Source organism: Labeo rohita, chromosome 2 (genome assembly GCF_022985175.1).
Source record: "Labeo rohita strain BAU-BD-2019 chromosome 2, IGBB_LRoh.1.0, whole genome shotgun sequence".
NCBI lineage: Eukaryota > Metazoa > Chordata > Actinopteri > Cypriniformes > Cyprinidae > Labeo > Labeo rohita.
In genome coordinates this window covers 11379521-11390971 of record NC_066870.1, presented here as the reverse complement: position 1 = coordinate 11390971, position 11451 = coordinate 11379521, and the positions used below count along the sequence as shown (strand labels likewise).

General features: G+C 37.6%; 1 protein-coding gene across 3 annotated transcripts; it reads left to right on the top strand.

The window, feature by feature from the left end:
• Positions 1-1686: 1686 nt before the first annotated feature.
• Positions 1687-5356, top strand: lhx8a (LIM homeobox 8a). 3 transcript variants are annotated; one of them, XM_051125811.1, is made up of 8 exons: positions 1687-1842; positions 2864-3001; positions 3174-3295; positions 3669-3889; positions 4045-4148; positions 4283-4378; positions 4630-4813; positions 4978-5356. In XM_051125811.1, the coding sequence occupies exons 1-8, from the start codon at positions 1789-1791 to the stop codon at positions 5052-5054; spliced, it is 996 nt and encodes a 331-aa protein (XP_050981768.1). In that variant the 5' UTR covers positions 1687-1788; the 3' UTR covers positions 5055-5356. The 3 variants fall into 3 exon arrangements, with proteins under 3 accessions (XP_050981768.1, XP_050981777.1, XP_050981760.1); XM_051125820.1 differs by lacking the exon at positions 1687-1842 and adding an exon at positions 2221-2455; XM_051125803.1 differs by lacking the exon at positions 1687-1842 and adding an exon at positions 2484-2609.
• The last annotated feature ends 6095 nt before the right edge of the window (positions 5357-11451 follow it).

The following is an 11451-nucleotide window of genomic DNA, read 5'->3' as shown; positions in this document are numbered from 1 at the left end:
AAAATCAAGAGATAAGATGAATTCTGACGCATGTGAAAAGAGGATAAACTACAAACTAAAAAGGACTACATCAAAAGGACTACAGCCGGTGATGTAATACCCATTCAAATAAACAAAAACAGAAATTCTTAACGTTTTTGCAATAGCAATAATAAACCACATAAAGTTGCTTGCTCGTTTTACGTGTGTACGCAAAAAAAAAAAAAAAAAAAAAGAATCCCCGGAGAGGAAACATTTATTAAAAATCTGAACAGAAAGTCAAAGAAAAAGGTCACGCGCTTTGACTTGACTGACACCTTTCGCGTATCCCAAGAATAGTCTAAGTGGAAACTGATATTATTGCTCTTGTAATTAAGACGTCAGTGTCCGTTCAAATGCAGATATGTGAGCTGACTAAAATGAACTCAAATATCTGGCTAGACATTTAATATGACCCCAAACAATACAATGTTAATTATCATACAGTGGGCGACAAATGGTTGATATAAATCAATGAGTTGAAAAATCTAAATATACATAAACATTTTATTATTTAAGCAATATGTAAACAGATATAGAAACAGATATACACAGATATACAATATACATTTAGACGAAATACTTAACACATCGGTTCAGCGGAAGCTGTTGTTATTACCCATTTAAGGAACGCATTTTTTCCTGTTCAGCTCGTTTTTAATTTAAATATCATAAGTACGCTCGTGACCTGAAAACAAATTTAATCAACATTCATTAATTGTGAAGCAACAGTGCGCAGTGAATTGTTTGAAAATAGCGATGTAATATTAGCCAGACAGTTGAACATAAGATAAAAATAAATTAAATAAATGAGAAGGTAGTATAGAAAGTACATATACAAGTAATTCAACCAGTAATATTAACATAACCCAATAAAAATGAATAGTTTTGTTAAATAATAATAATAATAATAATAATAACAACAACAACAATAATGATAATAATAATAATAATAATAATAATAATAATAATAATAATAATAATACTGATAATAATAATAATATTAAATAAACGACAATGATATTGAAAATTAATTTGTATAGGTAAGTGATCTGCACTCTCCTCTACAAATCAAACACGGTGAAATATTTTTACAAATTATTTTATTTTAACTCGAAATGTTTCATTTCATCATAAACAGCAGTCTCAGAATTGTCCATGCATTTTCCCAAAACTACTGTAGATAATGTTTTGACCGAGGGACTGTGGACGCACAAACTGCCAGTCTGCCAGTAATACGATGATGCAAAATGCTGCTTCTTTGCAACAAATCACAGTTATCACTACTTTTTAACATGACAGACAGATTTTACAAGACTAAAATGTAAAAAGTTTATCTTAATGTTACTGAGATAAGACAAACACATAATTCTAATGTGCAACTAGACTTAAACCGACGCATAATATGAAAAGAGACCTGCTGTATTATTTACGCTATACATAAACGTAGCCTAGTTATCGCCTTAAAAGTCGTTTCCAAAACGTATTCAACAAAACTATTGCATTCTTGATTCAACAAATATTATGCTGTTTATAGTTTGTTTACAAATCTTTTTTTCACGCAACTCACCCCGCAACTAATAGGCGTGTGTAAATGTGACAGGGAGGTGCGGCCAGAGTAATGAGTACATGAGGGAAAAGTTCCACCCTCACTAAGGAAAACAAAAGTTTGAGGTAAAACATGGTCACGACGTGCATTCAGCTGCAGCACCCATATGGATTAATTCTCGCTGTACAAGAGATCTGCGAGTGGATGTAACATACCGGACAATGTACTGGAAAAATGAGCAAACCACATCGAAGGAAAGTCCAAACAAGAACACAGTAAGTGTCACATGAATTGCTTATACTTTTGAAATGTGTTATTGTGCGTTTTATTTTTATTTCCTGTCATTTTAATTTCTTGTTTTTTTAATGAATCCTTATGTGACTACACTATGTGGCTACATATTTTGGAAGATTTTGATTAATAAACGTAATCAAAATATATTACTTTTAAAGAACAAAGGCTGCAGGCACACTGTGCTTTATTTTCCATCATTCACTAAACCATTATTTATTCTTGTTTATCAGCGAGAACTGAAACAGCCTTCACTTCTGAATTACGGCACCATCCTCAGCTGCGCCACAGGCAACGCCTGTGTGCAATTAATATAAATTAAGTAATCGGGGGATTTGTTTTCTTCTTTGTGACGACGACAGTTGTGCTTTTTTTCTAAAGGGAGTTTGGAAATAGTTCAGGAAAAAGAAAGGAAAAATGCCACTTTGGAAAGCGACATATAAGTAGAAATAAGCTCTTTAAAACGATAGAAAAGCAGTTAATATCTACCTGCGAAGTTTCAGCGCATGAAATGAAGAGGATGACGCTTTGCGTTAAGAAGCGCCCGTGTTTCTGCATTACTCCTTGCTCGCTTGTAGAGGTTGTCATGGTAAAAAGGCAAGTGGCCTTAATGTGTCACTCGGCCGCCGAGGTTAAAAAGGCGGCAGCGCTAGCGGGCAGGCGATAACAGTGTGTTTGAGCTGCTCTCGTCATGCCCGCGACCTGTGGAGGTCCAGTTCTCTGCACGCTTCACACTATACAGCCGCATCAGGTTATAAACGCAGTGGTATTTTAAAACGACTATTTCATTATTTTTGGAGTGGAGGACTACATGCTTTTGTTGTTATTATATTTTAATTTGAGTCAAAGGCTTTTTAAGGGCCATATTATTTAGGAAGGTCACTGACTTTGTTCCTGAACGACGACGCTGAATTATCGTCCTTTAAACTACTATTTAGTGGAGAGAGTTTTGTTAAATAGTTTGTTATAAATATGCATAGGCCTAACTTTTCTTTGATTTTTCAGGATAAAACCCAAGAGCTGTTTGAAGAGGTATCGTGTTCGTCGTCGTCTTTGTCGCCCAGCTCTTCACCTCATGCCATGACAGAGAAAGCCATCTGTACCAGCTGTGGCACTGAGATCGTCGATAAATATCTGCTGAAGGTGCCTATGAAATATTTTACATGTTCATAACAATTATTTTAGACGAGTGTGTAAGATGTCGTTCCGCTCTGGGCTTCCCTCAGTATGCAATGACAAGTAGATCTTATCTCACTTTTTCTTATCTATGCAAATGTTACGTTAGAAAACGAAAAATGTTTCTTTTACACCTCAGGTGAACGACATGTGCTGGCACGTGAGATGCCTGTCGTGCAGCGTGTGCCAAACATCTCTGGGCAGACACATCAGCTGTTATATAAAAGAAAAGGAGATATTCTGTAAATTGGACTACTTCAGGTGAGATATATATATATATATATATATATATATATGTGTGTATATGTATATGTATATGTAGGTAGGTATGCATGTATAAAGTATCCCCCCCACCATGAAACATAAATGCTAAAAATAACGTTGGAGGTACTATCAGGCTGCCATAACTTCTGCTGTGTGTTTTTAAAGAGTTGCTAAACAATTTATATATTTTGTAGTTGTTTTCTATCTAAACACTGCATGCTTTCCATCACTAAATTTTAGATGGACAATAGTTGACCAATGTTTTCACTTTACCAAACAACCACTGTTAGCCACGCTAAAAAGTAATGGCACAAAAACTTTTTTTAACATTTAAAGATGGAAGTTCTTATCAAAGACTTGTTTCTTGCAGGAAGTATGGAACACGTTGCGCTCACTGTGGTAGGAATATCCATTCAAATGACTGGGTCCGCAGAGCAAAGGGAAACACCTACCACCTGGCTTGTTTTGCTTGCTTCTCCTGCAAGAGACAGCTGTCCACAGGAGAAGAGTTTGCCCTGGTGGATGAGAGGGTTCTATGTCGTGTGCATTATGACTGCATGTTGGACAACCTGAAACGTGCCATGGAGAATGGTTGGATATTATTAATTTTATTTTTTAAATTTGTATCTCTTCAGTTGTTTAAAATGAACACAATGTTAACCTCCATCTGCATTCATTCAGCTCCTGTGGAACCAGAGCTTGAGTTTAATTCTGCTCTTGTTGATGGACTTTGTGGTTTGCTGTAGGAAAAGGTGTGAATGTGGAGGGAGCTGTTCCCTCAGAGCAGGAAGTGAATCAGCCTAAACCAGCCAAGAGGGCACGGACAAGTTTTACAGCTGACCAGCTACAGGTTAATATTGAAATTGTCATCTTAAAATTATTTTCTGTGGAAAAAAAAAATGGCTGCTTAATGTTAGACGTGTGTGTGTGTGTGTGTGTGTGTGTGTGTGTGTGTGTGTGTGTGTATTTATAATGTGTATTAAGGTAATGCAAGCCCAGTTTGCTCAGGACAACAATCCAGATGCCCAGACTTTACAAAAGTTGGCAGAAAGAACTGGTTTAAGCCGGAGAGTTATTCAGGTATTATGATATTATTCTTATTTTGTGATCTGTATGCACTGCTGTTTTAGCATTGTTTTTTAAATTTATTTTAAATTTGTTTTACTTGCATTTGTTTTATTGGATTTTTCTTTGTCCATTTGTGAATTGTCACTGTAGCGTCAATATTGGCGTCCTATATTATTATTATTATTATTATTACTACTACTACTTTAAATTACTATACTAATAATACTAGTGTACTGTCAATACTTCATCTATCTGCTGCTCAGGTTTGGTTCCAGAACTGTCGAGCTCGTCATAAGAAGCATGTTAGCCCAAATCACTCTTCAGCCACACCAGTGTCATCCCTGCAGTCCACTCGGCTTTCTCCTCCTCTAATAGATGAACTTCAGTACACCGCTTTTGCCCCTGTAGACACCCCTATGCTGACTGCACTACACTCCTATATGGATGGTATGTTATGTTCATGGAATATCAGTATATTCTGTGCATGTCTGCGTGCGTTTTTTTTTTTTTTTTTTTTTTTTTTTAATGCATTAATTTCATACCAGTCTTAATTTTAAAAAGATATATAAATCTAAATAACTTTTTTTTTTTTTTTTTTTTTGTTCTTATAGTCCACTCTCCCACTTCACTGGTGCTGCAGCCGCTCTTGCCCCACTCAATGACACAGCTGCCCATCAGCCACGCCTAAAACGCCTACCGCTGCCACATGGTCAGGTCAGAGTACAGAAGACAGCATGAGGAAATATTGATGCTTCTGCTGACTATTGAACAAGTCCCATGCATGGGCACTTACTGAAGGATAAGACCGATTCTTGCAATGATCAAAGTCCTAATTGTGAAAAAGCCTGAAGTTTTTGTTTAATATATATATATTATATATCTATATAGTGATGGAATAAATGGCATTTAATTTATTTCTTGTATGTGATGTGAGCACTTTGTTTTAAAATAAATCTACCATGGAGTTCTTAGTTTCTTAGCTCTGGTTTAGCACTTTTTTTTTTTTTTTTTTTTTTTTCTTTTTTTTGAGATTGTTCTGAAGAAAATTGGAAGGTGATTTAAAAGCCAATAAAATCTGATTTGTCTGTAGTGTTGATCAAATTAAAGCTTTTGTTTGGCTTTTTATTTTATTTAATACTGATTCTGCTTGAGAATTTTGGGTTAAATCTTAAGAGGTTTGAGTTGTTTTGTGAATATAGATATGGCTGGAAAAAAACTTAAAGTTTGCTGTGCTTCTAGGAATCTTCTAGGAAAAACATTTATCATGTTTGAACAAACTAAATATAAATAGCATTTAATAACCAGTTTAATTATAAATGTTATGAACCACTAAATTCAAATCTAAATGTTAAAGACACCCGTAATTCTACATCTGTGTAATTTTAAACACATTTGATTTCTTTGTGGCTGACAACGCGTTTAATTGCATGCATGCTTGCACTTTGACACTGTCCATCATTTTGATATTTTAATCTGATATCATGCTTCTAGACAGCTCATAGATGCAGTGCATTAAAAAGCAATGTGCTAAGCTATCAGTCTTTAGTTATACAGACCAAGAGCATTCACAACTTTGTTTGCTTAAATAACATGCAAGAAAACTGTGGCTGCATTAGACTGACTATTGTCATGTGCAGCAGAATTACTGCTAGAAGTAGTCTTCCTGCAAGTCCTGAGAATTTTTTTCAGTGAGTTGGTTGTGTAAAAAGCTTGAGCAGCTGATTAATTTTCCTCCAGATCTAGAGTTGTAAGTAGACATCAGGATGATTATTCGTGTACAAGCGGATTAAGCAGCAATGATTTTGTGTTTAACTTATCCCAAACTTAGTAACTCTGGTATTATGTTATTTAATGCATTTGTTAAAAATTTGTATCCAGCTAATGGTTTTTGATGAGTGATCCACAAAACACTTTTTTTTTTTTTTTTTTTTTTTTTTTTTTTTTTTTTAATTGAGGGTGTTGAAGTTTTAATGCATTTCAATGGCAGTTCAACAGAGGGAATCAAATCATGAGAAATAATGTTTATTAGTGAGAAATTAATTACAGCTGTGCTGCATTGTTTGACAATTTAGGATTAAAAAAAAGTCTGTGCAAAAATGTGCAAAATAGATCTAAGGGAAGACATTAAGTAAAATGTCTTTGTAGTATTCTTTAAATGGATTTATTAATTTAGACAACTATTGTTGTTCAAAAAAGTACAAATACAATAAATACCACTCTTGGGGGCATTACAAACATGTTTTAATCTAGGATTATAAAATGATAGAACTTGTATCTTATAGTATAAATGAACCTAAATGTCTTCTGACATCTTTGAGTAGGAAAATTCTTGCTTGTATATTTTCAATTATTCTCTAAAAGATTCTTTACATAAACAATAGTTAATAGTTTAATAAGCTTCTAAAAATTAAAGTTACAGTAGAAGATTAAGTGTTTATTCTTGACTGAATCTTGCCGATCCTGAAGGAAGCATGTACTGTGTGTCTATAAGGACCGTCTTTCTTTACGCCAGATAACTAACAATCACATCAAAAAAAATATTATGAAAGCCCTTTGCTGATCTAAGGTATAGAGTACTTTTTAAAAATTGTTTAAACCTGCGCATTCAACATCTGTTGAAGTGTTTTTGAGCAGGGAAAACTGACATGCATTCATAAATATGCTGGCAAAGAACCCATACATTAGTGATGTGTTCATTATTTACATGGAAATATACCACTCTTTGCATTTTGTCATGACAGTGTAAGAGACATTCAGTAATTTTCACCATTAAATTTGAATGAATACCTCTGTGCCTCATATTTGAGTAACATTTCACTGAACCGGAAATAATATTGATCTGGACAAATTGTTACTGTTACTGTACAATTCTCTTTAAATTCACTTATAATAGTTTAAATAAAACCACTGAGACCTGACTTTCAAGACAACAACAACAACAACAAAACATCTTAACCAAAAACTAGTGCCAGTTTGTAAAGCAAACAATTCTAAAGAGACTTTCTTACCAAGAGTGGCACACAGGAGTAATATTCAAACGGGAACCCCCTCTTGGATGATGGGTATTTTGCGTGTAAAGAGAAGGAAGGCAATAACACCTGCAGAACATAATTTATAGAGCGCTCAACAACAAAATTCAGCAGACCGCTGTTCTGTTCACTGTTACACTCTCACGCCCTCTTGTGGTGAAAGGAAATATGAGCATGCACTACTGCATACAGTGCATCCGCAAAGTATTCGCAGCGCTTCACTTTTTCCACATTTTATGTTACAGCCTTATTCCAAAATGTATTTATTTAATTATTTTCCTCCAAATTCTACAAACAATACCCAATAATTACAACGTGAAAAAGTTTGTTTGCAAATTTATTAAAAAACAAAAAACAAAAACAAAAAGACAAACAAACAAACAAACAAAAAAATCACATGTGTATAAGCATTCACAGCCTTTGCCATGACCCTCAAAATTTAGCTCAGGTGCATACTGTTTCCACTGATCATCTTTTAGATGTTTCCACCTGTGGTAAATTCAGTTGATTGGACATAATTTGAAAAGGCACACACCTGTCTAAATAAGGTCCCACAGTTAACAGTGCTTGCCTCAGAAAAAACAAGGCATGAAGGCCAACAAATTGTCTGTAGATCTCTGAGACAGGATTGTATCGAGGCACAGATCTGGGGTAGGGTATAGAAAAAATTCTTCAGCATTGAAGGTCCCAATGAGCATAGTGGACTTCATCAACTGTAAATGGAAGAAGTTTGAAACCACCAGGACTCTTTCTAGAGCTCGCCTCCTTGCCAAACTGAGCAATTGATTTAGGAGGGCATTGTCTAAAGTGGTGACCAAGAACTTGATGGTCACTCTAGTTGAGCTCCATGATCATATGTAGAGATAGGCAAAACCTACAGAAGGTCAAACATCATTGCAACACTCCACCGATCTGGTCTTTATGGCGGTGTGGCCAAACTCAATCCTCTCCTCAGTGAAGACGCATGAAAACACACTTGGGATTTGCACAAAAGCACATAAAGGACCCTCATATTCTGAGAAACAAGATTCTCTGGCGTGATGAACCTCAATTCTAAGCATCATGTTTTAAGGAAACCAGCTCTTCTCATCACCTGCAGAGTACAATCACAAAAAGTAAAGTGTGCTGGTAGCAACCTCATGGAGTGAATTTTGTGCCAACATTAATCAAACAAATCCAGCGTTTTGCAAATAAACACAATCTGCTTTGCAAAGAAAAACTAAACTTTCAAACAAACGCATAGTGATTTGCTAGAAAACTCTATTTGAGAGAAAATGCAGTCGTATGGACGAGCATGTTATTGTGTGTTACAACTGTGAGACTCCGTTGCCTTTTTTCTGAGGAAACTTGGCTTGATTTTCTCACAAATGCGTGTAGGCAGATGTTGCGAATTCTCTCCCTTTAAGAATAGGTTGTTAAGTGTGTAACGTTCTAATTTAAGGCAGCATCACGCCAACAGCGCAGTCAGAGCGCAGTCACGCTGTCACTCATGCAGTGTTGATGTGCAAGAGAAAGTTTATGAAGCTGTAAGTTTACTTCGTTGCTAAAAATGACACGAAGTGTTGATGATGATTGATACGTGTGTAATCCTGATGTTGATTATAGGATGATGACAATGTTTAGCGATCTTTTTGAGCGTGATTACACCGTTAACCCGCGGCATTAGCCCGTTAGCATAAGTGCTCGCGCTGGGAATGTTTACAAAGTTTAATCCGCCTAAGTTTGCGGTTCTGTATGATAATGCCTTGTAATAATCGCTATTACTAGTGATGGAAATAATGATATATTCCCATTTTTTCATACATTTTCATTGCATTGTGCAGTTTATTATTGCTTATTGATAATTGAGATTGATACCTCTTTGTTTGTCTTTCATATATTACTGCACTTTACTAGTTGTTTAATATTGGTGCTACAGTTGTTATATTTGTGAAGTTATTTGGACAATAAGTACTTATTTATGTTATTTTAGAAACTACCTCAAGTACACTGCGTGTATATGGTTTGTCTTGTACAATAAACGGCTTAACTCTATCTGATGACTTCAACCCTGACCAGAGTTCTGCAGTGGTCAATAACACAAAAACCAGCTTTCAGCAGGGCAATCCCCAACGTTGGTCCTTCCAGCCAGAACCATTGACTACTGCAGTGATGTCATCAGAGGAGCAAGCAGCCTCCCTCCCTCATGCTGAAGCATCAGATAGACCCTCAAGGCAACGACGTACACCGAAGCATCTGGAGGATTACCTCCTTGACTACAGTTATCACCGACTGGCCCCTTCCTCCCAGCCTGCAGAAGAGGTGCCAGAGGAGCAGCAAGGAGCCGCAGCCGCAGTGATCATGACTAGTCAAACACGACCATCCTCCAGCGAGGGTGAGCATCCTGCCACAGGCTCTACAGACCTATTGAGTATGAGTTCACTGAGGGAATTATTGAAGTCTATGTCAGATAAAGAAAGGGATGAAGCTGCGGACATGGCTGCGTTGCAGAGCAAACTCAAGCAATATGAACAACGACAGCGACGGCGCAAGGAGCTGATGGAACACATCACATTGTTCCTCAGAGAAGAAGGTGAGGAGGAGGACGATCCAAGTGTAAAGCCTGCCATGCCACTCACAAGATCACCTCCAGAAAAGTTGCCACAACCGCCTTCACCATCAAGTCATTCTTCTCAATCACAGTCACCTGACATTGAGTTTCATGCTAAGGAACATGTATGTGCCACACAAGTAAAGGCCAGCACACCTGGAGTGTGTGAATCCTGGGTTTGTTCCAATAAATTTCCTTTGTACTCGCCAGTTTCGACAGGTACTTTCTATGAGTTTGCCTCAACATCAGTGTGCTACAAAAGCAGAGACTGCACCGCTAATACTTAATGAACAGTATGATGAGGCTAGAAGCATTTCGCAGTCACAAGTGCAGCAATCGCTGATGGCTCCCATGCCAGCCTATCAGCTCCCCACTGTGCCTTATGTCCACCCAGCAGCTGCACTTTCTTCACGAGAACAGGTCACTGCTCCACTCTCCTCTAGCTATTCATTTCCTCAGTATACTCAGATGCCTCCAGTGGTGGCAGCGCCTCAAACTCTGCCTAGTGTTTCAGTCCCTGGATTGAACATTACAGCCCTAGCTGTCCCTTCCTTACAGCCATTCAGTCAGAGCCTGAAGCGCCCAGAATATTTGATGCCTCTCCGCCCTTTGCACGCTGCCCCCAGCCACAGATTCCACACTTTGTTAATGACAATGAAAGGGAGTTTACGAACCTCAAACTAGCACTTGATAACCTCCTTGAACCTCATGCAGAGCTGGGTGAGAAATATAAATATCACATTTTGCTGGAACACCTCAAACTTCCTGAAACTCAGATGATTGGCCAGTCCATACTCCGCAGCTATGCAGGCTCTCCAATTGCAATATGGTCAGCCCCATCAGTTGGCGCAGAGCGAGATTGCAGCAATTCTTACAGCACCAGTAGTGAAACCTAATGATGCTCGGAGCTTTCAGAGTTTCGCTTTCCGTGTCCACCTCTTAGTGAGTATGCTGTTGTCCTTGGAAGGTCCCAGAGGCATGGAACTGAACTGTTGCTCACATGCAGATTGCTTGCTTAGTAAGCTGCCCAAGTTCTTAAGAGATGGCTTCATAGAGTATCTTCAGGTGCAAGGGAAGCTGAACTCTCCCAGCAGTAACCCATACAACCTACAAGACTTTGCAAGATGGCTTCAATTTAAAGCCTAGCAACAGAGATTGTCTAGCAGGTTAGTGTAGCGCTATCAGTATGAGAAATCTCCAAGCACTTTTAAGGAGAAAGGTGGAGCTAAACCTAAGAGTCAGAGCACAGCCTTGTATCATGGTGCAGCACCTCCAGAGGCTACAGCCTCCCTCAGCCCCCAGGTATCTCGTAAGAAGACCACACCCAAAGTCAACTGCCTCTTCTGTGGTAGCAAAGATCACTACATCACTCGATGCAGCAGTATCAAAGAACAGTCAATTGCTGATCTTTGTAAGTGGATTTCCGAAGGTAAGCACTGCTGAAAATGTGCTCATTCTCATGCACC

Coding starts and splice junctions, on each gene's coding strand:
- lhx8a (XM_051125803.1), top strand. CDS start 2,550: ATGCCCGCGACCTGTGGAGGTCCAGTTCTCTGCACGCTTCACACTATA. Junction 3,002..3,173: donor TCGATAAATATCTGCTGAAG/GTGCCTATGAAA, acceptor TTTACACCTCAG/GTGAACGACATGTGCTGGCA. Junction 4,379..4,629: donor TAAGCCGGAGAGTTATTCAG/GTATTATGATAT, acceptor TCTGCTGCTCAG/GTTTGGTTCCAGAACTGTCG.